General features: G+C 42.6%; 1 protein-coding gene across 6 annotated transcripts in view; it reads left to right on the top strand.

Annotated features, from left to right (window-relative positions):
• abr (ABR activator of RhoGEF and GTPase) overlaps positions 1-27,301 on the top strand; it is a 300,438-nt gene that overhangs the window by 217,419 nt on the left and 55,718 nt on the right. For 5 of the 6 annotated variants that reach the window (XM_060912268.1, XM_060912272.1, XM_060912270.1 and 2 more), the window contains exons 8-16: positions 944-1,084; positions 1,541-1,680; positions 5,270-5,438; positions 8,925-9,047; positions 13,621-13,696; positions 13,788-13,892; positions 19,826-19,900; positions 26,151-26,248; positions 26,343-26,474. In XM_060912268.1, coding sequence (XP_060768251.1) covers positions 944-1,084; positions 1,541-1,680; positions 5,270-5,438; positions 8,925-9,047; positions 13,621-13,696; positions 13,788-13,892; positions 19,826-19,900; positions 26,151-26,248; positions 26,343-26,474 — 1,059 coding nt within the window. The remainder of the gene's footprint in view (positions 1-943; positions 1,085-1,540; positions 1,681-5,269; positions 5,439-8,924; positions 9,048-13,620; positions 13,697-13,787; positions 13,893-19,825; positions 19,901-26,150; positions 26,249-26,342; positions 26,475-27,301) is intronic. The other variant, XM_060912269.1, reaches the window with a different exon arrangement.

The following is a 27,301-nucleotide window of genomic DNA, read 5'->3' as shown; positions in this document are numbered from 1 at the left end:
GTTTTGGGGTGAATGTGACTGAAAAAAAAGGTACAAACGTTCACATTTTGTTAACCATTGTTTTGGGAAATTTGATTGAATAAATGACATTTTTTGTAAGGCAACCTCGTTTTTTCCATACTCTTACCAGTCTTAGCCGCTTGTAAAAACAATGTTATTTACTGCTTTATATAAAGAAATACAATTAATATTACCGTATTTTCTGGACTATAAGCCGCTACTTTTTTCCTAGGTTTTGAACCATGCGGCTTATACAAAGGTGCGGCTATTCTGTGGATTTTTCTTCCACCGCTAGGGGCACTCTAACCGGAAGTAGAATCAAAAATAAGATAGACGAAAAATCAATGCAAAGAAGAATTAGCAGATCTTTAGCAGATAGAACACGCACGACAAATTACTAACTGGTAATTATTTTCAAATCCAGCCAAGATGATTAAAGTGACTTGTGGTTTCAAACACAGGAGAAATGAAGGTAAATAAATACCGGTTATTTTCTCTTGGTTCTGTTCCGTTTTAATCAGCAAAGTTGCTGCCGTGTTAAAAGGCACTGTTCGGAAAGAATCTGTTCAGGTACATACATGTACATTTACAGTACAAAATCGTTCTGTACATGCAGTAAATATCTAATTTTTCAACATAGATATCTGCGGCTTATAGCCCGGTGCGGCTTGTATATCTTTTTTTAAAATTTTTTTTAAAAATAGAGCGGATGCGGCTTATATACAGGTGCGCTCTATAGTCCAGAAAATACGGTATGCAGAATTTAGTTCAGCCTTTTGGTCCGGCCCTCCACAACATTTTCTGTTTCTCATGTGGCCCCATGGAAAAAATAATTGCCCACCCCTGCCGTACACCCACATCACACTAGTTTTCCTTTATCCTGCTCGGTGTCTTTCACCGGAGGGTTCATTCGCACTTGTTGGTGTGTGTTGTGTTAATTCAGGATCTGCTCAAACACACTCCGAAAGAGCACCCGGATTTCGGTCTGCTGCAGGACGCTCTCCGAATCTCCCAGAACTTCCTGTCCAGCATCAACGAGGAGATCGACCCGCGCCGCACCGCCGTCACGACCCCCAAGGGAGAGGTGTGTGTGTGTGTGTGTGTGAGAGACTTTTTTCTTTTGCTGGTATAACGTCTATATCACACTCTTTTTCTCTCTAATCTTTTTCCTTATAGCATGGATGTGTCGTGTTGATGAGTTTCCCTATAAATGAATGTAAAATCAATCCATGTACATGACGGTCCTCATTAGTCATGCGTCATATTCTCCTGTCTGTCCAGCGTCTTCTCACCATTGACACGTCCATGACGTCTTCTCAGATCTCTTCCACACTTGTTCACTCAATTCACTTCCCTTCTGCAGCTTACAGGAAGTCTGCGACATGTTGATGCTGTTCAGAGTCCATTTCGAACAGAAAGGCTCTTTTGATTTAAATATGTTAACACCATAACTTCATCTGTTCTTCTTTGAGCTTGGGGCTGTGTGCATGGCAGGATTTGGAGACGTACTGTGTGTGTGTGTGTGTGTGTGTTCATATAGTACATGTATGTGTGGCAGGCTCGTCAGCTGGTGAAGGACGGCTTCCTGGTGGAGGTGTCTGAAGGCACCCGTAAACTCCGCCATGTTTTTCTCTTCACTGACTTGCTCCTGTGTGCCAAGATGAAGAAGACTGCAGTGGGGTAGGGGACACGCACACATGCACGCACACTTTTTGTTTTTCCCCTTTTAACAGTAACATGTCCAAGTGAGCAAACATGAAGTATTCACTGATGAACATTTCAATCCGAGTATTAATTTCCTCTGAGAATCGTTGCCGTGATCTGTCCCGTCTTCTTTTTTTTTTTATTTCTGGGACGGCTCCTCTTGTCAAGTTGTCCGTTTCCTGTTGTCAAGGAGACGCTGCTGCTGATCAATAGCTTCTGTTACCGTCGCAATCCTGCTGCAACAGTCCCACATGGATAAACCACGCCCACACACCCAAAAGCTGCACCCATTCATTTCTAAAGACTCATTCCCCCCCCGCCCCGGCTGCCAATAGAATCACGGCATCTCTAATGAATTCAGGACATCAGCTGATCTCTGATCATTCAACGTTCTGATTTGATGCGTCTCAATGTCCTATTTTCCATCAAGCAGCTGTTCATCAGTGACGAACATTGAGCGCAGCTTTATTCAACCCCATTGACTGAATCATTGATATTCATAGTGTGTTAGTGTTAATTAGGATGAATGAAGGCCAGTGTAGTGTAGAGAGAGAGAGAGACACACGGGGGAAGTGTTTAATATGCTGATTATACACTAGTGCAGGACCCAGGCTCATCTGGCATAATCATGTAATAAAGCTGTATCAGAGGTAATTAGGGACGCATATAAATTACGTTCGGTACATTTGTTGCTGTTTTCTGTGTTTTGTGTGAACACACACTGGTTATTGCAAGAGAAATCAACGACTATTAATCAGTACAGATGTGTCTCGTGAACAGAATGATAGAGGTGTACATGTGTAGTAGTAGTGTGTGGAGAGAGAGAGATGTCCGATTGGCCAACAGAAAATGTTCTTGCATGAACCATTTTACTTTTCACGCTCTCGCACACTGTTCTCATATGCACCATTTGCATCTCACGTTCGCACACGATGAACCATTTGCCTTTATAGAAAACACTCTCTAATGAACAATTTCCCTCTCGCATTTACACAAAACACCCTCAGATTAACAATTTCCCTCTCGCGTTTACACAAAACACTCTCTAATTAGCAATTTCCCTCTCTCGGTTACACAAAATACTCCTCTAATTAGCAATTTCCCTCTCTCATTTACACAAAATACTCTCTAATTAACAATTTCCCTCTCTCGGTTACACAAAATACTCTCTAACAGTTTCCCTCTCGCATTTACACAAAACGCCCTCACATTAGCCATTTCCGTCTCACGTTTACACAAAACGCCCTCAGATTAAAAATTTCCCTCTCACGTTTACACAAAACGCCCTCAGATTAACAATTTCCCTCTCACGTTTACACAAAACGCCCTCAGATTAACAATTTCCCTCTCACGTTTACACAAAACGCCCTCAAATTAACCATTTCCTTCTCGCTTTTACACAAAACGCCCTCAGATTAACAATTTCCCTCTCGCGCGTTCACAAAACACCTTCAGATTAACAATTTCCCTCTTGCATTTATACAAAACATCCTCTGATTAACAATTTCCCTCTCGCGCTTTCACAAAACGCCGTCAGATTAACAATTTCCCTCTCGCGTTTACACAAAACACTCTCTAATTAGCAATTTCCCTCTCTCGGTTACACAAAATACTCTCTAACAATTTCCCTCTCGCATTTACACAAAACACCCTCACATTAGCCATTTCCCTCTCTCATTTACACAAAATGCCCTCTAATTAACAATTTCCCTCTCACATTTACACAAAACTCCCTCACATGAGCCATTTCTTTCTCACATTTACATAAAACACCCTCAAATTAACAATTTCCCTCTCTCGGTTACACAAAACGGCCTCACGTTAACAATTTCCCTCTCACATTGACATAAAACACCCTCTAATTAGCAATTTCTCTCTCGCATTTACACAAAACTCCCTCAAATTAACAATTTCTCTCTCACATTTACACAAAATGATCTCACATCAACAATTTAGCTCTCACATTTACCCAAAACGCCCTCACATTAATAATTTCCCTGTCGCGTTTACACAAAATGATCTCGCATTTAACATTTTAGCTCTCACATTTACATAAAACACCCTCAAATTAACAATTTCCCTCCCGCATTTATAGCCTAGTAAACTAGACCCACCCGCCTAGCGGCCAAAAATATTTTTGCCTAGCGAATGGGTCTAGCCTCGCACCATATAAACAAAAACACTCTAGGCATCAAATTGTGCCCGCCAATCACAACGCAAGGTTTTTGTTTGGATTCTTTGGGTGGGCTTTTGCAGGAGTGACGACAAAGCTGCGCGACGCTGGAGAAAGCGCAACAGGAAAGATGGCTACGGCTAGTGAACAGCGCTAGTTTGACTCCGCTTTGGAATCAGTTTTAGAAGAATTAGACTTGGAGTTTTCGTTGAAACATGAGCAGGAAGAGGCTCTCCGCTCATTCCTTTTCAAGAAGGACGTTTTCGCTGTTTTGCCGACCGGCTATGGCAAAAGTCTGATCTACCAGCTGGCTCCGCTCGTAGCCAAAAGGATGGGGCTAGTTTGTGCAGTACGAAGAATTAATAAACAGCTTTGAAACATTACTTTTTGATTGTTTCTTATTTTCCCGTTATTTTAAATTTAAGGGAAATTATTTCACCAAACACCACTAAATAAAAACAGTTTAAGCAAACCCTTGAAAAACACTTGAAAAAAAATAAGAGTGTATGTTAAGTATGTGGTACAGACTCCAAACTTGTGGTCATTATCTCCAAACTTCTTAATATCTAGAACCTGTTTATTAATTAATACGCATTTTGAAAAATTATTTATTTCAAGGCCTCCCCCACTGCTTTCTGTCGCTCTGACTACGTCACAGTCACTGTTGCGCTGATTGGTCAGAGCGTTGGCCTATACGCACAGAGACAGTTTGAAAGACAGCGGTTTGTTCCTCCCACACCCTTCGGAAATGTCTACGGATCGAGGCCAGACTAAATATTCACATTTAGTCTGGCTTGCCAGGCTCATCTCATTTATACAAAATGTCCTCAAATTAATAATTTCCCACTCGCGTTTGCACAAAATGCTCTCACATTAGCCATTTCTTTCTCGCGTTTACACAAAATGCCCTCAAATTAACGATTTCCCTCTCGCATTTACACATGATCTCACATTAATAATTTAGTTCTCAGATTTACACAAAACACCCTCAAATTAATTTCCCTCTTGCATTGACACACAACGCCCTCACATTAACAATTTACACAAAACGCCCTCACATTTAACCATTTTCCTTTTGCATTTACACAAAATGCTCACATGAACCATTTTGCCACTTACCTTCACACAAAACACCCTCACATTAACCATTTAGCTCTCGCATTTCCACCTGCTCTCACGTTACCACAGAATGCTCACATTTAGCATTGACCTCTTAGATTCACACAGAATATTCTCACATCCTTTCGTGTTACATCTCACTCACATATAACTGTTGAAAATTGCTTTTAAAGTTCTACTAATCATTTTGCCATTGGGTCTTTTACTATTAAGGAAATGAGTGTGGCGCTATAAACGGAAACACACCTCCTCTCCACCTTTCTTTCTCTTCAGGAGGCATCAGCAGTACGAGTGTAAATGGTACATCCCGCTGGCTGATCTCACCTTCCAGACGCTGGATGACTCCGACTCCTGTACACACGTTCAGACACTTTCCGAGCACGAGATCGAGGAGATGAAGATCAAGATCTCGGTCATCAAGAATGAGATCCAGAAAGAGAAGGTCAGACCACGATCGAGGTCTTTTTGTTTGTTTTTTGATACTTCTGAACCTCGAATTCCTGGAAGCCTGGGAAGCTGCTTATTGTTACTAAAGACCACAGGTAGTTTATATCGACCGTTTTGAAAACCTTAGAAAGCTTCCTTTTCTTTAAAAGTGTGTTCAGCCTGCATTCAAATAGAAATGCAGTGGTGCTTGAAAGTTTGTGAACTCTTTAGAATTTTCTATATTTCTGCATAAATGTGACCTAAAACATCAGATTTTCACACAAGTCCTAAAAGTAGATAAAGAGAACCCAGTTAAACAAATGACCAAGGAGAATATTTTTGTCTCATTTATTTATTGAGGGAAATGATCCCATATTATATATCTGTGAGTGGCAAAAGTATGTGAACCTCGAGGATTAGAAGTTAATTTGAAGGTGAAATTAGAGTCAGGTGTTTTCAATCAATGGGATGACAATCAGGTGTGAGTGGGCACCCTGTTTTATTTAAAGAACAGGGATCTATCAAAGTCTGATCTTCACAACACGTGTTTGTAGAAGTGTATCATGGCACGAACAAAGGAGATTTCTGAGGACCTCAGAAAAAGCGTTGTTGATGCTCATCAGGCTGGAAAAGGTTACAAAACCATCTCGAAAGAGTTTGGGCTCCACCAATCCACAGTCAGACAGATTGTGTACAAATGGAGGAAATTCAAGACCATTGTTACCCTCCCCAGGAGGGGTCAACCAACAAAGATCACTCCAAGAGCAAGGTGTGTAATAGTTGGCGAGGTCACAAAGGACCCCAGGGTAACTTCTAAGCAACTGAAGGCCTCTCTCACATTGGCTAATGTTCATGAGTCCGCCATCAGGAGAACACTGAACAACAATGGTGTGCATGGGAGGGTTGCAAGGAGAAAGCCACTGCTCTCCAAAAAGAACATTGCTGCTCATCTGCAATTTGCTAAAGATCACGTGGACAAGCCAGAAGGCTATTGGAAAAATGTTTTGTGGACAGATGAGACCGAAATACAGCTTTTTGGGTTAAATGAGAAGCGTTATGTTTGGAGAAAGGAAAACACTGCATTCCAGCATAAGAACCTTATCCCGTCTGTGAAACATGGTGGTGGTAGTATCATGGTTTGGGCCTGTTTTGCTGCATCTGGGCCAGGACGGCTTGCCATCATTGATGGAACAATGAATTCTGAATTATACCAGCGAATTCTAAAGGAAAATGTCAGCACATTTGTCCATGAACTGAATCTCAAGAGAAGGTGGGTCATGCAGCAAGACAACGACCCTAAGCACACAAGTCATTCTACCAAAGAATGGTTAAAGAAGAATAAAGTTAATGTTTTGGAGTGGCCAAGTCAAAGTCCTGACCTTAATCCAATGGAAATGTTGTGGAAGGACCTGAAGCGAGCAGTTCATGTGAGGAAACCCACCAACATCCCAGAGTTGAAGCTGTTCTGTATGGAGGAACGGGCTAAAATTCCTCCAAGCCGGTGTGCAGGACTGATCAACAGTTACCGCAAACGTTTAGTTGCAGTTATTGCTGCACAAGGGGGTCACACCAGATACTGAAAGCAAATGTTCACATACTTTTGCCACTCACAGATATGTAATATTGGATCATTTTCCTCAATAAATAAATGACCAAGTATAATATTTTTGTCTCACTTGTTTAACTGGGTTCTCTTTATCTACTTTTCGGACTTGTGTGAAAATGTGATGATGCTTTAGGTCATGTTTATGCAGAAATATAGAACATTCTAAAGGGTTCACAAACTTTCAAGCACCACTGTATGGAAATAAGGTGTACGTGCACGCAGTAGTCAGGATAGTTCATTTGAGCTAAATGGCTTTTGGTCTTTGAATGTCCAAGCTTACTACAGGCTGGGCTTGCTCTGGTAACACACACACACACACGGAGAGAGGAAAGTTTGACCCATGTGTTCAGTAAATCCACTGTGCCGTGTTTATTTTCGTCAACAATGACTCATTAATCGTGAGGTGTATCAAATCAAGGCTGCTCTTATTGTTGTTTAGTTTATTGTTCCTGCTGGAAATAAACTCTCTCATCCAGTTCCCAAGTGACACACAGAGTTTTTACAAGTATAAGGGGTTTCCTCAAAACCTATGTTGTTTCCAGTAAGACGCATGTAAACGCACAGTGTGAAGGCAGTTTCTCCTTAATTAATCCTTTGTTGTGTTCCTGACACACACACACACACACAGTCTTTAGAGAGGGTGAGGGCGTGAACAGAGGGAAAATAATTAAGAGGTGGATTAAGTTTCTGTGAGGGGGGAAATGACTGTAGAGGCCTGTTTCCAAAAAAAAAAGTTGGGACGCTGTAAATAAAAAGAATGCGATGATTTTGCAAATCATGGAACCCCTATTTTTTATGGAAAGTGGTACAATGGCAACATATCAAACGATGAAACTGAGAAATTGTACTGTTTTTAGGAAAAATGTCTGCTCCTGTTGAATTTAATGCCAACACACACACACTTGAAAAACGATGGGACGTGTTTACCACCGTGTTGCATCACCTCTCTTTCTAAACGTTTGGGGACCGAGGAGGCCACCTGCTGTAGTTTTAGGGCTTCCGTGATTTGCAAATCACAGTTTTGTTTTTATTTCTGTTTTACGCAGCGTCCCAACTTATTGGAAATGGGGTTGTAATCATTCTCCTATTTTAGGACTGGTTTCTGGCCGGTGTGTGTCTCTGTGTATACATCAGTGATTCCCAACCACTGTGCCGTGGCACATTAGTGTGCCGTGAGAGATCATCAGGTGTACCGTGGGAAATTATCCAATTTCACTTAATTGTTCCGAAAATTGTTATTTATTTACTGCAAATAATTTGTCTTCGTTCGTCTATGCCAGCGACCTGTAGTAACAGGCAGAACAATTAAATAATCTTCCACTAGATGGCAACAGGTAGCTAATTAACCTGTGTATCTACCTGTTGCCATTCAAACAATAGAATTAGTAATGCTTCGGGTGTGACAGCGGCGATGGCGATGGATAAATATTTGAAAAGAAAAAGTACACAATCCAAACTGGGTCCTGGAGAAAATTCTGACCCAGATGAAGGCCCTAGTATGAGTAGAGGTCAGAAGAAAGCAAAAAAGGTGATTTTCCACAACCTATCTATGCGAGCTGGGCTTTTCAAGCATGACTGCTATAAAAACTAAAAAAAAGGAGAGAGACTCCGAGCTGTTGAGGAAGATCTTTGTGTGTGTCTTTCTTCAATTCCTGCAAGTATATCAGCTTTGTGTTCAACTAAACAGGCCCAGGTTTCACACGGAGTAAGTAAATTGAGATGAGATTGTGTGTGTGTGTGTGTGTACGTGTGTACATACACACTTTTTTGTGACAATTTGCTTGGTGGTGCGCCATGGGATTTTTCGAATGTAAAATATGTGCCGTGGCTCAAGAAAGGTTGGGAAACACTGGTCTAAATGTCCATTACGCTCATGCGCTTGTGTTTGTTTCACAGAAAGCTCAGAAAAGCCAGAGCCGCAACGTGGACCGCTTGAGGAAGAAGATGAACGAGCAGGAGTCGTGTCTGCTGATAAACTCTCCCACAATCCCTTTCCGCATTCACAACAAAAACGGCAAGGTAACGCACGCCACTGCCAAATAACACGCTGCAGTGCACTGGGACACACACACACACACACACCAGTGCCAAATAACCACGGACCTCTATATATAATCTGGAGAGTGCATGGGCTCGTCAGAGTGAAGCCAGCTGGCCGTCATCTTGCCACTCCCATCGCGGAGCGGAACGGTCATTTCGACGACTGGAAGCTATGCAAAATTGGACAAGTTATTCATGTAGTTGGTGAGGAACAATTAGAAGAAAAATGCCTACATGGGCAGCAGCGGACTGTACAAATCGTCAGGTCAAAGGTTGTGGACGGACATTTCACCTGTGCACGATTGATGATATATAAAATTAAATTTTATTACAATATTATATACGAGATATGACATAACCTTTCTTTTTCATATATTTTTTCTTCCTTTAAAAAAAAAAAATCTCTCCCAGAGGTGGACAAACTGACTTCATTACTGAAGTCAAAGTGCAGATCCCGCTGGTTAAATGTTACTCCGATACAAGTGAAAGTTGTCCAGTCAATTTTTTACTTAAGTTAAAGTACTTGCTTTTAAAAATACTTAAGTATTAAAAGTGCATTTCCTGTCAACGCATCGTTGTATTATTGCCACAACGCTTACAAAACCTAACGCCGTTACCAGACAGAAATATGAATTCACAAAATGAACGCATGCTGTGCCATCATGGTGGTTTAACATTAAGCTAGCTAGTCAGTGAAACTCCATCTGACATGCTAGCAAACTCTTTTCAAACTCGAAATCATATTGGATAGCTAATGTTTACTAGAAAATAAATTTCTACATTGTTTATTTGGCAAGATGATGCTAAAACGTATTTCTGAAAGGACTCCAGATGATTAGTCATGTTAGCATAAATCTGTTTTTACATCCTAACTAACAGTGTCCAAGTTAACTAGCTATGTGTTAACGTTAGCCGTGGACAAGGCGACGGCAACTTGGCGGGCAAATCCATAGAAAGTCATTTGACTAACCAGACTGCATAGCTACCGTACGTTTGTCATGTTATCACTAGCTCTAAAAGCACAGACAACTTCATTGCAAGCTTTCTCTTGGAATAAAATGTTTACATACCTCAGTATGCTTCCGCAGGTCGGACGGCGAGTCTTTGTAGGCCGTGATGTGGTTCGTTTTCGGCAAACATTTAGAATGAAACGAATCTTTAATCCTTTCAGAAAACTGAAATATGGGTTCATGGGCCATGAGTGCGTGCATTCCGCAGAAAAACCGCCTCCTTTCATTTTGCCATCAACTGATTGTGTTAAATAAAGCTGCGGAGAAATAACTGAACTTGATTTTATCCAGTCTATGGACGTGACGTGACCCTAGTGATTACTGATAGGCTGTCTCAGGGTCACCTGGGAAAAACCAGTTATGGGTTGACTGGTTCTTGTACCAGTTTTTAAGTGAAGGACGAGTTAAAGAACAGATTTCAGGTAATTTTTGACGTGTGTATGGTAGTTTTGTGTAATCTGCTATAAGATAAAGAAGATGAAGTGTAGCTTTAAGCAGGGCTGGGAGAAACAAATGAAGTGATTCTCGGAGAGGACTTTTTTTTTTTGGACAATTCAGAATCCACTACTTCCATAGCGCTTTTAAATATAAGGCTGTAAGCTTTGTGTTAGTTGTCTCTAATATTTATGTCACGATATCTTGACCACATTTTAGGATGAAAATAATCATTTTAGATATGTTATTTTATATTGAAAAATTAGCTGTCTCGGAGAGGACTTTTTTTGGACACAATTACATACTAATTTGATCAAAATAGTCTGAAAACTTACTGGCATTCAACATTAAAACTTAACTGTTTCTCCAATGATATGGAACCAAATATGTGTTTTATGGCATAAAGAATGATGTAAGTGCATCCCTTTTGAAGCTACCTGTGGTCAAAAAAGCACTTTTTCTAAATGACACGAGTAATTTTGCTAAATATGACATGTATTGCCATACATTCACCAAAAATAACGTTATCACCAATATTTTTTTTGCATGGTAAATAGAGCGATCACAGGGCTACAATAAACAACCAAGTTTATTTAGTCAAGCCTTTTGATATTGAAGATAATAAGTGTTAAATGTGATTTTTAGCTTGCGTACCCTGATTGTAAAACAACCCTTATGTTTAAGAAAAGAAAAAAACATCCGCTTTCAAAGCTGCTTCATAGTAACAAGGACCTTGATAGAAATGTAGTGGAGTGAAAAGTATGATATTTGGCAATGTCATTCAAAAAAAATGATCAGAGACTGAACTGGAAAAACATGACAGTGAAGGGGAGCGCTCTAAAGGTCTGTAAGGAATGGAAGAGGTAGGAATGGAAGAGAAGATAAGAAGAGGTAATCTCATCTCATTATCTGTAGCCGCTTTATCCTTCTACAGGGTCGCAGGCAAGCTGGAGCCTATCCCAGCTGACTACGGGCGAAAGGCGGGGTACACCCTGGACAAGTCGCCAGGTCATCACAGGGCTGACACATAGACACAGACAACCATTCACACTCACATTCACACCTACGGTCAATTTAGAGTCACCAGTTAACCTAACCTGCATGTCTTTGGACTGTGGGGGAAACCGGAGCACCCGGAGGAAACCCACGCGGACACGGGGAGAACATGCAAACTCCACACAGAAAGGCCCTCGCCGGCCACGGGGCTCGAACCTAGGACCTTCTTGCTGTGAGGCGATAGCGCTAACCACTACACCACCGTGCCGCCCCAAGAAGAGGTAATGAAAAGGAAAAAAAACAACAGTCAGGAGGTACTTTCCTTGGGGCAAATTTGATCGGTTACCACGGTATAACACGTATATAGCCAAATACACACGATGGGAGTGGTAATATGATGGCTTCACTCGTCTCTCCAGCAGGGAATAGGCTCTGAGCCCTCCAGCTTTTATATAGAGCCCAGTGCAAATAACATACAGTGTGCTGCAATGTGCATTAGTATGTTATTTAGGATTGGTGTGTGTGTGTTGGTATGCTGCAGTGTGTTAGGAACACCTGCAAATTAACAAGCACCAGTTTAAAGGAGATGCGCAGAACCATGGCCTCACTTTTTGTTTATAAATGCCTTGAGACCTCAAGAATGGCGCAGGAATAGTTTTAAGCGTTAACAATAAATCTAATGTCGTAATTTTTACAATTAAAGTGATTTATATACTGTAGGTAGCAGTCTGAGTGAATGACCTTGACATCTGTGACGTCACAGCAGGAAATGGTCTCATCACCATTTCCGCTATACTAAAACACTGAGCTGACTGCCTCCGTTTTGAGCTAATTTATCGCCATGCCACGTAGACGTGCCAGCAACACGACAGGAAGTGGATTTACGTTGCATTCATGGCCCAAGAATGTTCAAACTGCAAAGATTTGGACGCGGGCACATTGGGCGCCTACGAAGTGGTCTCTCCTCTGCTCTGCACATTTTACTGAAGACTCGTACGAAACCTCTGATCTGTTGAGGAGCGTTGGCGAGAAGCCCATATTGAAAGAGGGTGCAGTATCAAGAATTAAAGAAAAAGAAAACTCCAAGAAAAGGAAAGTTGCACCAGTTCTCCCGGAGCGTGAGCCGAGGGTTGTTGGTAAAACCCGGGATGGAACGGGACGTGACGTGTTATTTCTCGGGCAGTGACCTCCACGCGGTGGTTGCTAAAACCGGTGACGTCCCGTCCCGGGTTTTACTAATTGCCTGAGCCGAGCAGTAATGGCGGAGTACTCAGTACGGAGAATGAGTGGACCAGCCGTCAGCAGCAATATCTCACCCTTACTTGGAAGAAACGAATGAATGGAGAACTGAAAGTCAGATTGTTTCAAAACAATCGGCCACAAGGTCGGCCTTCAAGAAGCGAGAACGCAGACGGGTAAGAAGTGACTCTCATTTGGATACAAAACAACAACACTCGCTGTTTACCTGCATTTAGATTAATACATGTAACTTGTATTGTGTGTTTAAGTTACCGGTATAAGATTATTTAATTTGCTTCAGAATGTGATTGTCTCAGTTCATCTGATTATTTAATGAGCCTTTTATGTTTTATCAGTGAAAATGCATGCATGTAGTACATGTATGTTGCATAAGTTATAACACCCGTCCTGTTTTAATGAGAGTCGACCCACAATCAGTGAAGTCAAATCAGTCTTAGTTGAGCAAGTTGGTAACGGTATTTCTTACTTTCACCATACATTTTTATTTATATGACTTTGGTCTATAGCTGTCAAAGGTCTCGGCCTTAAAACCGATTACCGCTGTGACGTCACGCACGCAGGGCTGGCTGGCTCAGCGGGGCAGCTCGAATGCCGACTTTGCGGTCGATTTTAACTCTCAAAAATAAATTTTTTTTCCCTCCTATTTACGCAGCATACAAAAGTCAAAGATGGAGATACTGTCCGCTCAGAAATGTATTTAAAAATAAAGGTTCTGCGTACTGTATCTCCTTTAAGGTCCAAATCAAATGGCCTCCACGTTTGCAATTGTGTAGAACTGCAGTGTCCTTCCACTAGAGGGCAGCATTGTTTATTTCTTTACTAACACCCCCCTCCCCCCCTTTCTCTCTCAGAGCTACTCGTTCCTGCTTTCCTCAGACTATGAGAGGTCAGAATGGAGGGAGAGCATTCAGAAGCTCCAGAAGAAAGGTCCACACACACACACCCATGTATATAAATCCACATTACTTTGCAGTGTGTGAGTAATTCTAGCCTCTTATTGTCGTCTTTGTCATTGCAGATCTCCAGTCTTGTGTGTTGAGCTCACTGGAGCTCCAGGTCCTCACCAGCTCCTGCTTCAAGCTGCGCACCGTCCATAACATCCCTGTCACAACTAATAAAGATGGTAACACACCATACACACACGCGCACGCACACCCCTTCCTTCCCAGGAGTAGAGAAATAACAGAATTCAGGTTAGCGCCTGGTTCTAATCCACTGATAACCCCTGCTCTCCCGCCCGTATCACGCTCATTTCCTCACTCGGTCAAGAAAGGGCTCACGTTTCTCATTTATTTTCCTGGATCCAGCTGGCATTAACGCCATCTGCCAGACCCACAGAGAGATCTCTGACCTGCTGAGGGAAGAAGGAATAAAACACTTGGCGAGCGGTGTGCCGTTGTAGGAAAATAATCAATGACCGGGAGGTGTGGTGTGGCCTAATACAATGTAGTCACTGTTACGACCTCCAAAGTCGATTTTTTTTTTTTTTTTTTTCCTGTAAGAGCACGTCTTGAAGTGTTTTATTCCTCTACATAACAGCAGCTTTCCAATTTTTTTTTTTTTTACATTCTCAAAAGAGTGGTACATAGTTCTTTTTATCCATTTAACGAAACAAATTAGTCCCGGCTGTACGGTGAAGACGTACAGAAGCACTGACGCTGGAGACTCCATTCCAAAAGTCTTAAACGAACATTTCCTGAACCATCGTAAACCTCACCCTCTCATCAAATCCACGTTTTTGTTTTATCTATTCATATCATTACGTAGACAAGCCCTTGTGTACGTTGTTGTGATAGAAACATAGTCAGCGTATGAATGCGAGCGCGTTACTAGAATATTATTATTAAGAAGGGTTTGTTTAATTAAATGAACAGGTTCTCGCTGTATACAAGATAAAATTAGAGCGAGCCTGTTCACCCGTTTGTCAGATTTGGAGCAGTTGTAAGTCCGTGCGTAGATATTTCAGTGTCGTTAGTTCAAATGTGTTTTGTCGATCAGCACGATAGCAATAAAGAGTTCTGCTGATTTTATTCACTCGAACATGCTGACTGGGAAGAGAGAAAAAAAGACCCACAAAGACTTTCCGGTTTAGTCGAAGCCAGACTGAGCGGCTAAGCGAGCCGTGTTCCTGGAGCGATGGCGCTGAACACGCTGACGAGTTTACTATTTCTGGGTTTTTATTTGACACGCCCGTATGAACGAACGTCTGCTGTTAATTGGGTCGTATAACGTTTACTGGACTGTTAAAGAGCTCTCGGCTTTGTACAGAGTGACGTTAAAGTGTTCGAGTGCGTTAGATGCATGAACAGCGTTAATGCGATGCCCCCTGGTGGTGAGTTGAGGTACTTTTGTATATTAATTACATTTTTGTTTTGCTGATAGAGTGCTTGATTTAATAATTAAAAAAAAAAGAAGTTCAGGGCATGCATTAGAATTCATATCAGTAGAAGTTTGCTCTTTTGTGTGAACTATCTATTTGCAATGATAGGGTTTTTTTTTTTTCTTCTCTCTCCTATTTGCTATATGATACGTTGTGGTGATGTCGTTCTCATATGTCCGCTGCATTCCCAAGTTTTTTTTTTTTTCTTTCCCCCTCAAGAGAAAGTAGGGACAAGGTAAAATAAAAACCAGCTGGTGCTGGAATGCAGGAAGGACACTTCAGCCAAGGGTCATCGTTCGAATCTTTTGTCAGCCGAGGCTTTTCGGATCACAGCAAGAAGAAGAGCGATGGAGCGCGCCGATAGCAGGCTGAAACGCTCACACCAAAATATCTTCGCGTGTTTAGGACACGGAAGAGTTCTCCTGGTTAACAGGAAGCGGGCTGCAATTTCTGACTTTCTTTGCAGTATTAGTGTTGAGAGGCTTCACGTGATTGGAGGTAGAATATTAAAGAAGCCTGTACAGGGTTCATATACGAGTGTGTGTGTGTGTGGAGTGTGTTACTTAACCTCCTAAAGGCCAATTTATGCTGACAACCCAGTCCTCGCAGATAGCGTCGCAGACGGTGTCTGCGTAGCCCCCCCACCTTCGCAGACGCTCTGCGCGCACCTCCCAAAAATTGTGACCACCGCAGAAGCCTTGCAGACAGCGCCGCAGACAAGAGGGCTCTGATTGGTCCACTCTACATCCGCTGTACACGCACTTCCGCTTCCCTACTTTCCCGGTTTGTTTTGTTTTCACGACCGGCATTTTTAAAAACACGAGCGAAGATGGAGCAGCACGAAGAGCGGTTGATTGAGGAAGTGAGGAAGTACGTACATCTATACGACTCCAGTTCTAGTCATTATAAGGCCGAATCCCATTTCACCCCTTGGACCAACCCCTTGGCCCTTCCCCTCCATTTTGCGCGTTCACGTGAAGGGGTAGGGGTATCCCAATCCCAGTTAACGCGGAGGGGTAGGGGAAGGGGTAGGGCTTCTGTACCCCTCCAAACGGAGATTTTCCTGGAGCTGACTCCGAACGAAGGGGTTTGAGTGATTTCCCACAATGCCATGCGGATTTCAGCGAGATTTCATGCGGATTTCAGAAAGATGGCGGTTCCCGCGGCGAAAGATTGTCATAAATGTATTTTCTCCATTATTTACGTGTTTTAAGTTGTTATCCAGAGGAAACACGCCGCTTGATTCGCTTTCGAGCTGAGAATGAGCAGCGATTTCTGAAATCCAAGCTGCTGCTAAAAAGCTTTGGGAGTGAGTATTGTTTTCGGTTGCTTGACTGCGTACGTTTTGTTCTGTTATTCTCGCTTTTATTGTTTACATGAGTGTTCTGACACCTTATTCTGTCGGATGTGGTGCACGAAGCGCCAAAGATATCCCATTCAGTGGTGTTAGTTAACAAATCACACCCTGCCAGCAGAGATTTCTGGTTCTGGCTCTGACTGTAGCGGCTGGTCGCAGCCAATGACGCATTTGGTCGCGTTTTGCTAACGTAAACGCTGACGGAGGTACGCGATGACGTATGCGATCGTTGAAGGGCTATCCCAATACGTAAGGGTTGAATTTCAAGCCCTATCCCTTGTAGCTCAGTTTCAAGGGGAAGGGCCAAGGGGAAGGGGGAGGGGTAGGGGTAGAAATTAGAATTGGGATTGGGCCTTCGTAACCGGAGGATAAACACTCCACTAACCACACCCACCAACTACTCCTAGCGACTTCGCGCCCCCTTGCATTGTGCCGGTGAATAACATCGCGCACGCCTATTACTCCCCGCTCAACAATAAATTACAACTGTCTGCGAAAAGCTATCTGCGAAAGCCTTGTCGCAAGAGCATGCAGATGCCTTAAGGCCCAAGCTGTTTTTTTACATGCATTTTTTTTTTATTTCTCTTTGCTATTTGGGCTTATTAGAACCTGATTAGAATAAAAACTAAGCATCATCTTTTGATAAGATGTACTTTTAGAGAAAAAGTATGTCCACATATGTGGATTCTTGTTCCGAATTTCTAAAAAGTGCTGTCCACGCATGTGACCGCTAAGCCCTAGGAGGTTAAAGAGGATTATCTGCGTGGGTTCTGTTTTCCTCTCCTCCGGCTGTATTTGGTTCAGAGAGACTGTTGGAGATCTTTGGAAAGTATACACACCTGCACCTAGGCGCGCACACAACTCAGGATTACTGTTTTTTTTTTTTTTTTCTCTTTCTCACACACACATACAGATATATACAGAGATTCTGTTTACTTCCTCACATCACACTTTGATGGATCGGTGTGAGAATCCGAGCCTGTTCACTTCCAGATAAACACAAACAAGCAGAGGAGATGCAACCTGAACACGTGTGTGTGTGTGGAGATCATGGCCACCCTGGAGCGTTGAATAAGAGATGCTTGTATGTTGTTTCTCGTTATGGACGCATCATACAAGTCCGTCACGGTTTCCTCGCCCACGGCTGCTTGCACCTGGCAGACCCGCACGACTTGATGTGCATAACGTCGAACAGGGAAAGTTATTTTCGTATCATTATTGGATTTTCTGTCCTCGCTCAGCACATGACCTTCATGCATAATAATAACAGCAATAATGCATTTTATTTATGGAGCACTTTTCACTCACCCGGCCGGCGATGGCTTAAGGCAGGGATGTTATATTTATATTTTAACCAAGTTGTAAAATGAGCATAAATACATTTGGTTGTGTTTTTTTTTCCCTTTCTTTGTTCAGTATGCAACGTTTAATTCTTGAATGAAAATTTCCAAGCGATTAGCTTGAGTCGTTCTTGGAACCAAAGCTCTTTCCTCGGTTCCACATTCGCAACATGGAAATTTGGAACTTGGAATTACGTAACATTAAAAAAAATAATAATTTAAGAGCGTAATATATCCGGATGCTGATTGATCCGCAGTAAAACTCATTGCTACGAAGTGGATTTAACGTCGTGCGCTCAACTTGGGGTTGACGAGAACATCCCAAGTACGACGTTCAAGTCGAGGGGGTGTTTTTCTTACTTTTTTCCAAGTCGGAGATCGGAAATTCCGTGTTATGAGCTTTCAGTTAGTTCCCCTTTCTTGTTTGACGCTTAGAAGTGGGAGAAAAACTTCTAACCTTCGTTTCATCTTGAACATCTCGTTCGGTTTTTTTTGTTTTTTTTTAATGCCTCCGCCACCGTAAGGTGCAGGAGGCATTATGTTTTCGGGTTGTCCGTCTGTCTGTGCGTCCAGAAACCTTGTGAATGCGATATCTCAAAGGCTAATGAAAGGAATTTCACCAAACTTTCACCATTTGTGCGTTTTGGGACGAACATGAACTGATATTTAGATTTTGAGATCAAAAGGTCTAGGGTCAAGGTCACTGTGAGGTCAAATGTCTGTCCGAAAACCTTCTGAACACAATATCTCCAAGGCGAATGAAAGGAATTTCACCAAACTTTCACCATTTGTGCATTTGGGGACAAAGATAAACTGATTTAGATTTTGAGATCAAAAGGTCTAAGGTCAAGGTCACTGTGAGGTCAAGTGTCTGTCCGAAAACCTTGTGAACACAGTATCTCCAAGGCTAATACAAGCAATTTCACCAGGTCACGATTACTGTGAGGTCAAATGTCCATCCCCAAATCACAGCTTAATAAGGCGTGTAGTCTACTGGGCGGAGGAATCTCCATCGACGTCGAGTTCTATCTAGTTTTTTTTTTTTTTTTTTGTGCTTGGATCTGGAGATTGCGGGTTCTGCTCACGGTCGGGTCATACCAGAGACCATCATAAAAATGGTACCTGCTGCCGTCTGGCAAGGCGAGTGAGGAGTCAAACTCTCGCGGTTACCAAAGGACCAGCCCCCCACTGTAACCCTAGCTTTGTAATAGGCGAGAGACCGAGGACTACGGAAACGGAGATTGGCACCGCCCTATGTGCCACATGGAGTGGGAAAGACCATGATCGATCGATAAAGCTTGGAAGGAAGTAGTAGGTAGTGCTGCGGATCTGCTGAGCAGCTTTCATTTCTCTGATTCATAAAAATGAGCCCTTTTTCCAAACGACGCCATGCCCTGTGGGTGCTTGGAGCCCGCTCGGAGAACCATCTGAAGAGTCTGAGCTGGTGATCAGAAGGTTGTCCGAGTCCAATGGCAGTACTGTGTACTGTTGGGCAAACTCATACCTGTTAAACATGCGCTTCGATTACATCTGATTGGTCAGAAGGTGTCAGTAGGTCCTGCTTCCAAATGTGCCATTATTGGAAAACTATTAACCCCGGGTTCGGTAACGGTAACTCCTCTACGTGTGGGCCCCCGCTGTTGATTAATTTCCTCGAACAGCATGCTCGCTCGTACTTACAAAGTCACCAGTGGATCTGTTTCAAGCTTGCAAGAGAGGCGACTGGAGTTTGTCAGTCACTTCTTACACAGCCCTGGCAGTGACGGGGATCCGTTCCTGATCTCACGCCGGCCATGTAGGAGTGCTGACGTACGTACGTGTGTGTGTCTGGATGCATGCCAAGGAGGGGAACTGGAATACGAATGAAGATACAAGATGATGTGCTTAAAAGATTAATGAAGCTGTGTAGAGAAAGCCTTTCCGTGTCTTTCTGTGTTGTCGCTCTAATGCTCTTTCAAATTCGTGTGTGTGTGTTTCAGATGAAGAATCTTCCGGCCTCTACGGCTTCCTGCATGTCATCGTCCATTCTGCCACTGGCTTCAAAGAGTCAGCTAGTAAGTACTCTCTCTCTCTCTGTGTGTGTGTGTGTTGCTTACAATTAACCGCATTATCTCCAGTGAGCACAGCTAATGTACAGCATCTGTTTGAAAGGATCGTTTCCTTCAGAGTAACAACCTACTTCATGCACTTAAATGTGATTAGCACAAGATTACGGACTGCCAGAAAGAGAGCGAGAGAGAGGGGGATAGTGGGCTGGACACCCCCACACACACACACATGTAGAGCTTTTAGTAAGCTTAATAGAAATAAATAGGCACAAACGAATAGACGAACCTTTAACTACCCAAGCTGTGAAAGATTGTCGGTATTCAGTGTCATTATAACAAAGCACCACTAGATGGCGCCGGATTCGCCTCCCTGATTGTGAATTTGACAGAGGCGAGCGAGGTAACTTAGCAACACTAAGGTCACACACAGCCAGCCGGTTCATCCGTGGCTGGGGCTACCGTGGCCATTCTGGTCGACTTTGGAGGTGATCGGTTCAGTCGCATAAATTTGGGCGGCGTAAATATGCAAACGAAGCCATGGTAGCAGCGGAAGACGGCGGTAAAACCAATGGCGGCAGCGACGTATGGTCTTACGGCAGCGTTTTGTTGTTTTCGCAGCCGCAGTACAGCACAGCCACGGCAAGACGAAATAAGCCACGTCCCCTCGGCAAGCTTTTTCACTTTCTGCAGAATGTTGTTAGCTTCGCGTATGCGTCGACGATGCTCACGGAGGAATTCATCCAGCGCTTGCTTGACCCACGGAAATTTTCAACACGACCAAACTTTCCGGGAATAGAAGCCGCGCCCTTCCGCTTCTCAAAGTCACTCTCTGGCTCGCTCATATTTCGACAGAAGGGTCCAGAACGCGTACCGGTTGACCCCCAGAAGGCCCAAAATTGTCTCCTGTGAAGCGAGACCGAGGCGTAAGAACTATAGATTTTATATCGCCCCCTTGTGGTCTCCGATAATAATTATTCCAGACGTCATGAAACAGAAGGCCAACTGAATGAATTGGGACGCGCACAGGTTAAAATGTCAGCTAATTTTAATACATCGATGCCTTGTAAACATAGAATAAAACAATGTGCCTATCAGTAATCAGTGTATCGATGTTTTGTGACGTGCTTATTAGACAGATATTTAGATAGGCACATGGATGGGCAGTAAGGCAGAGCAACAGGTATGTAGACGGACCGGTCGGGGGCAGGTGGGTTTATGGGCAAGTAAGGTTAGACAGGTAGATGAACAGAGAGACGGGTAGGGGGCAGACAGGGAGATAAATATCATTTCTTTTTAATACCCAGAAGATTGTTCCATATGGTGTGTTGATGTGAATTAGCATCGCTTTAATAGCTTTAGCTGTAGCATATGGCAGCCTCATGCTGTAGATTAGACTGGGTGTGATAACAATCCGGCGTCTGTTTTCACGCGGTACAGAAGAGTGCAGTGCAGATAGATTCTCTCAGAAAGGCCTGCTCGCACTAACAACACGGCACTGACCTCTATCAAAAGGGGCATTGTGTGTGTGTGTGTGTGTCACATCTGTTGCTTTTCTTTGTTTCTTCTCCCCCCAGCTTGGCGTGTGGTTTACGCTCATTACTGATTTGCCTCAGCATATGAGGCCGTGTTCGTAGAACACATTTCATCCGTCTCTCATTCATCAGATTATAAAAAGAGTGTGCGAGTAATGAGAGAGAGCATTCATTTGATGCATTATTCTATTTATTTGATATATAATAATAATATCTGTATAGCTATATACTCTGTCTAATAATCACTCCCCACTAAATATACTCAGTCAATAAACTATACGGTTTTGAATGGTGATGTTGGTTTTAATTTGAAATAAAATGATGAAAGAAATAATACAGATAAAACTAAATCTTGGATGTGAATACTCTATTCAGAATTTGGCAAAAATTCTGCAAATTTGTGGAAAAATGGCGGCTTGATCTGGGACATGATAAACGGTTGACGACATCGCATTCCCTTAAAAAGGTTGTAGTCCACTGAAAAGTCTACAGTTATCACTAATTGTATTTTAAGTTGTAACTTTATCCACCTAAGGATTGGTGCGCTCACAGAATAATCATAACCGTAATAAAACATCATGCACAATATTTGATCACCGTCGTAACTCCATTTTCCGCAGACCCAAAACCAATACGATCGTGTGTTTTGATCTAAACGGAAAGCCTCAGGGTCGAGGTCACTACCTCACCAAAAGTAGTAACTTAAAATCACTACGCCATATAAACATTTAGTTATAAATCTGCGATTTTGTTTTTTAAAACGAAAGCTGAAAGTTAGGTATAGAATATGTTTCTTACAGAATATGTTACGATGGTAGCTGGTCTTGTATGAATTTCTGAGCTATAAAATGAGTTGTGGTGTATTTTTTACCGTAGCGTGTTATTTGTGTGCGCGGAAGGACACACATTAACAATTTGCGTGTGTAGAATGGAATTTTCCACTCCAACAGTTAAAAGTTGATCGTGCTTCCATTCGCGGTCTTTCTGTTACGCGAGTGATCTGTTCGGACGTTATCGCTGAAAAGGTGAGTTTTGAGAGTTTTATTTTGTTTTAGTCTTGCAGTATAAGGCAATAGAATGTTTCTTTTTCATCTTACTTTCATATTTCGGGGTGTTTGCGTATTTTTGGCCAATATTTTGCAACCATGGTCAATTTAGATCGAACTTTGGATAGAATCTACAGCCAGTTATTTTGCCCCGCCCCCGCCTCGCGCTCCGTCCGGTGCAGTAGTGATGTCCCGTTGCTTGCGCGCCGCAGCAGAGACCCGCGCGACCTTCAGCCGGTACAGTCGCTGTTCTTTTACCGCCGCCGTTATTCTCATCTTTCCGGTGTGTTCTTGATTTTTCCATTGTGTCCTATTTCGCCATATCAGATCCCCAAAATGTATCATATTATTCATATTTACGTGAATAATCAATTCAGTCATAACTTGGCATTTTTAACCCAAGCAATCAAAAAGAGGAAATTTATTCAATATTTTCACTCATCTGTGAAGGAGGGGCTTTAATTCTTCATGATGGAGTTATTTTATATGGAAATCAATTTTACAAAAGCATTTGAATTTAATCAAAAAAATTTTCCACAGTGGAGGCCAGATAAAGCAAGACGCTATGTTTATTCTTATTAAACATGAAAAAAGAAACATTGAGTGTTCGGTAAATGCAAAAAAAAAAAGTAAAATTAGAACTTTTTTTTTTTTTTTTTACCATAATGTCCCAAATGAGAGACCAGTTATGTTTTATAAAATATAATATTCATGTGGGGTTTTTTTTTTGCATCTTATTGAATCCAGGCTTCTTTTCTTTCTGTTCCTGTTTCTTAAAATTATTGTTGTGTATTCAAACCGAATTAAATTAGGACTGTGCCTGAAAGTATGTGCTTGCAACCATCAGCTTAACATTGACCACGGTAGAAAAATCTCATGTTGTAGCTCATAGATGCACAAAGTGTTATCCTCTTAATTCTGAAAAGACACAGACAAGAGGCAAATAAATAAATCAGACACGTACTGTACATGGTGAACTTCTTGCTTGGGATCACTGTGAATGGCGATGCGTGTCTGGAAACCAGGATGCATGTTTTTCTCAACGCGTACATACACGGATAAGGATACGTCCCCGTTCTGGATAGCTCATTAGGAACGTCATTATTTCCCACAACGGCATCACTCGCCCAGTCACAAGCTCAAACCTGTTCCTTATGCAGCAGCCATCGCAAAGTGACCACAAGCATTTTAACCTCGAGCAGTCGCACATCTGCATGAGCAAACATTACAAAACCTCAAACCTGGTTCTGCTTATTTTCCTCTCTCTTTCCTCTTCGAAACAATCGCTTGTATTTTGTTAAATGAGCTTTTGTGTATAAATCAAGCTTAGGGTGTTTTTCCTCCCTCCCCTCTGGTTGCCAAAGCAGTGACACTGTGCTACATCAGCTTTTTCCTCTCTCTTTTACAAGCATGTAAAAAGCCCCAGCCATCCCTTTCAGCACATACACTGCTTTTCTGGAGCTCAGACCCCTGCTGTGCTTCAGTCTTCATCCGTGCTGCTTTTCGAAACACTTTGCGATGTACAGGAGGCCTGAAACAGACATGCTGGAAATTGGTTATGCAATACACGTACCAGAACTAGGGAGGAGAAAAAAAGGTGTACAGTACTATAATGTACAGTAGGTATAAAAATATAAAGTTCCCTGATTGCGTAATGGAGACTGTAGCCGTGTTCATATCCAAATAAGTAGCATAAAGCTGCCATTAATGAAAGTGATTTGGATAAACCACCCTAAATAATCACTAGTCTGCACTGCCGAGGATCAGCACGCCCAGGCTCCCGTCTTTGCCTGCCACCCGGCTCGCAATGCACCCGATCCCGGTGCCTGTCCTTGTGGGTGGGGAGTCTACATGGCAGCGGCTCCATGTAATTTCTTCGGGCTGTGCCTGGCCAGGCCCCATGGGCCAAGGCCTGGCCACCAGACTCTCGCCGGCAAGCTCCCTACTCAGGTCTGGCTCCAGGAGGAGGCCCTGGTTTCCCGCTCCCGGGTGAGGCGCTGCAGCTCCTTCTTTGCCGTTTCATCAGGGTCTTGAGTCGCTCTTAGTCTGGCCCTTCCCCTGGAACTAATTTGTCTTGGGAGACCCTACCAGGGGCAATTGTCCCCAACAACATGGCTCCCAGGATCATTGTATGCATGCTCCTTGGATAGCCATGGTCCGTAAGGAGCTGATAAAATGTCTACAGTCTCTTTTTGTTGAAAGGTACCAATCTGGAGAAGCATATCAAACTACTGGATGTATCATGGAGCACTGTCAACCATGTGGAGAAAGTGCATCACCACAGGGACATTGCCAAGATAAAGGACAATGAGAAAACATGGCTCTGGACTCTTTATATGTAGCATATAAGGTGGCAAGAAGGAAGCCAAGAACATCCAAGGCTGTCTAAATTTTGCAAAACAAATACATCCAGTCATCCTAAACAACGATGAGACCTTAATTAGACTCGATTCTAAAAGATACGTTTTGTATAAATACAATACAGCTCATCATTCACTGTGTGTAAAATGAAGCATGGTGGTGGCGGCATGATGCTTTAAAGATGCTTCTTTTCAGCTGGGACAGGGGCACTACTCAAGATAGATGGGATAAGCTCTAAATATCAATGCATTTTGGCACAAACCCTGGTGGCCAGCATCAAAAAGCTGAAGATGAAGCGGAATCCTACCTTCCAACATCGTAACAACCCAAAGCAAAGGGTAGGAACGTCCCAGTCATGGGTCGGACCTCAGTCCCAGAGCAAACCAATGGAATGACCTAAAGAGGGTTGTGCACAGTAGATTCTCTGGCAGCACTTCTTTCCACGATTCCCTGAATGCAAAGGTGATGGAGAGATATATAGATTTCACAAAGACTTTATTTTCTCTTGAAGAAAACATTAAACATGGCCAGCTTTCTGGACGGGATCATCTGTATGTCAGGCTTTGCTCGGTTTAAAAAAAAAAAAAAGATACTGGTGATCAGTTTTGTTGTCTAGACAATGACTGGAAACATTCCAGGTATATTCACGAATAGTTGCAAGTTCTGGAAGAACTGAGTTTTATACAGCTCTTTTGGCAAATCGGACAAATCCCAAATTGAAATTTGAATTTGGCATAATGAGGCACTTGGTTTAGCCAATTTATCTTTAATGTTTCATCATTTACGGACATATCGGATAGTGTATTGACTGACAGACGCTAACACGTTGTTCCCATGAGGGGCTGCTCTCGATGTTCAGCACAAACTTCACATGGCTTCCAGGACAAAGGTCTCACAGTAAAGTAATCCATCACGATGTCACTGAACGAAACTGACTGCTTGGTGCAGTGAATCAATTTAAACTCTGTGTGTGTGTGGATGTTTGAGAGCCATTATTGGGATGGAATAGAGACACGGGAAATTGACAATATGATGCTGTTTGAACTGCAGTGTCGGCTCAGACGGGGTCGACCTCACAAGTGTGGTTGTCTCCAAATTTCTTCTCCGAGCATTGAGACACAGGGCCATGTTTACTGTGTACGAGTCTTTGTTTGAAAGCTTGGATCCATTTTTCAAATTCTGCGCGTCGACATGTTTCGTGCTGTGATCATCAGTTTGCGTTCGAGTGTCGAACTTTTTTATTTATTGCTTGTCGTTTGGTGTTGTGGTATCGTCTTGTTCAAATTTGGCCAATGTTGAAATTTCACTTCTTCTCAGATCTCTACTGCACGCTTGAAGTGGATTCCTTTGGCTACTTCGTTAGCAAAGCCAAGACCCGTGTGTTCCGGGACACCACCGAGCCACACTGGAACGAGGTATTCGTTTTTCTCTGGTCCGTCCGATTTTTCTTCTTGTAGCTTCTTCGAGGCTTGGGTTTCATCCGTGTCTTTTGCTCCGACTGTCCAACAGGAGTTCGAGATTGAGCTGGAGGGCTCACAGTGCCTGCGCATCCTGTGCTACGAGAAATGCTACGACAAGTCCAAGCTCAACAAGGACGACAACGAGATTGTAGACAAGATCATGGGCAAGGGGCAAGTTCAGGTAAGAGGCGCGCTATATTTCACTATTCACTTGTTTGGGTGCCTTTTGTCATCTGAGAAGATGAAAGACTTCGTTAACACTTTTGGATTGGGTTTGCTTGGAAAAATGTGGTGTTTTAGGCTGTATTTGTGTCAGGGGGAAAAAAAAAGGGGTACAGTTCTGAAAACTAGGATCCTATGAGATATATACACGTTATTTACCAGCTGGGAGGTCCGTATCATGAAATACCGTGACCGAGGTCAGTATTCAAGGCTGAGGTCACGGTATTTGACTATACGGACCGACCTTAAGCTGGTAAATAATATATTTATTTTTTTCTTTACCAAATTCGAACAGAAAACAAGAGTGCCCGAAAGGGAAAACCGAGCCGAGATGCCATTTTGAATCCTCATTCACGGCTGTCATGCAAATGGCTTCCTCCTCAGTATACAAGTGCACTTCCATGGCAGGAAAACAACTACATTTTGCCGCCTATGTAGTCCCCTATTTATACAAATAGGAGTCATTCAGGATTCAGCCATGTTTTTGCTCAGCGTTAGCAACAGTTAGAGGTTTTTAGCTTTCTCCTGAAATGTTTTCTTTTATTTCTTCTTCCTCAGGGTAGTAAAACTCGCTTTCGCTGTGAACACTGTCGTTATCGCTATCCGTGCTGTAAAATTAATGCTGTTCTCCTGAGAAATGCTGGGAAAAATTTATAAGATTTTTGATAATCTTATAAATAAATCTTATTTTAAAAAAAAGATAAATGTTGACAAAAAATTCTACTATGTTTGTTTGTTGTTGTGAACGAGCGAGTCGCCAGAGGTCCGTAACTGGGGTCCGTATTG

Source organism: Neoarius graeffei, chromosome 28 (assembly GCF_027579695.1).
Source record: "Neoarius graeffei isolate fNeoGra1 chromosome 28, fNeoGra1.pri, whole genome shotgun sequence".
Taxonomy (NCBI): domain Eukaryota; kingdom Metazoa; phylum Chordata; class Actinopteri; order Siluriformes; family Ariidae; genus Neoarius; species Neoarius graeffei.
Note: the sequence above shows the minus strand (reverse complement) of the source record. Positions and strands in the feature narration are given on the sequence as shown.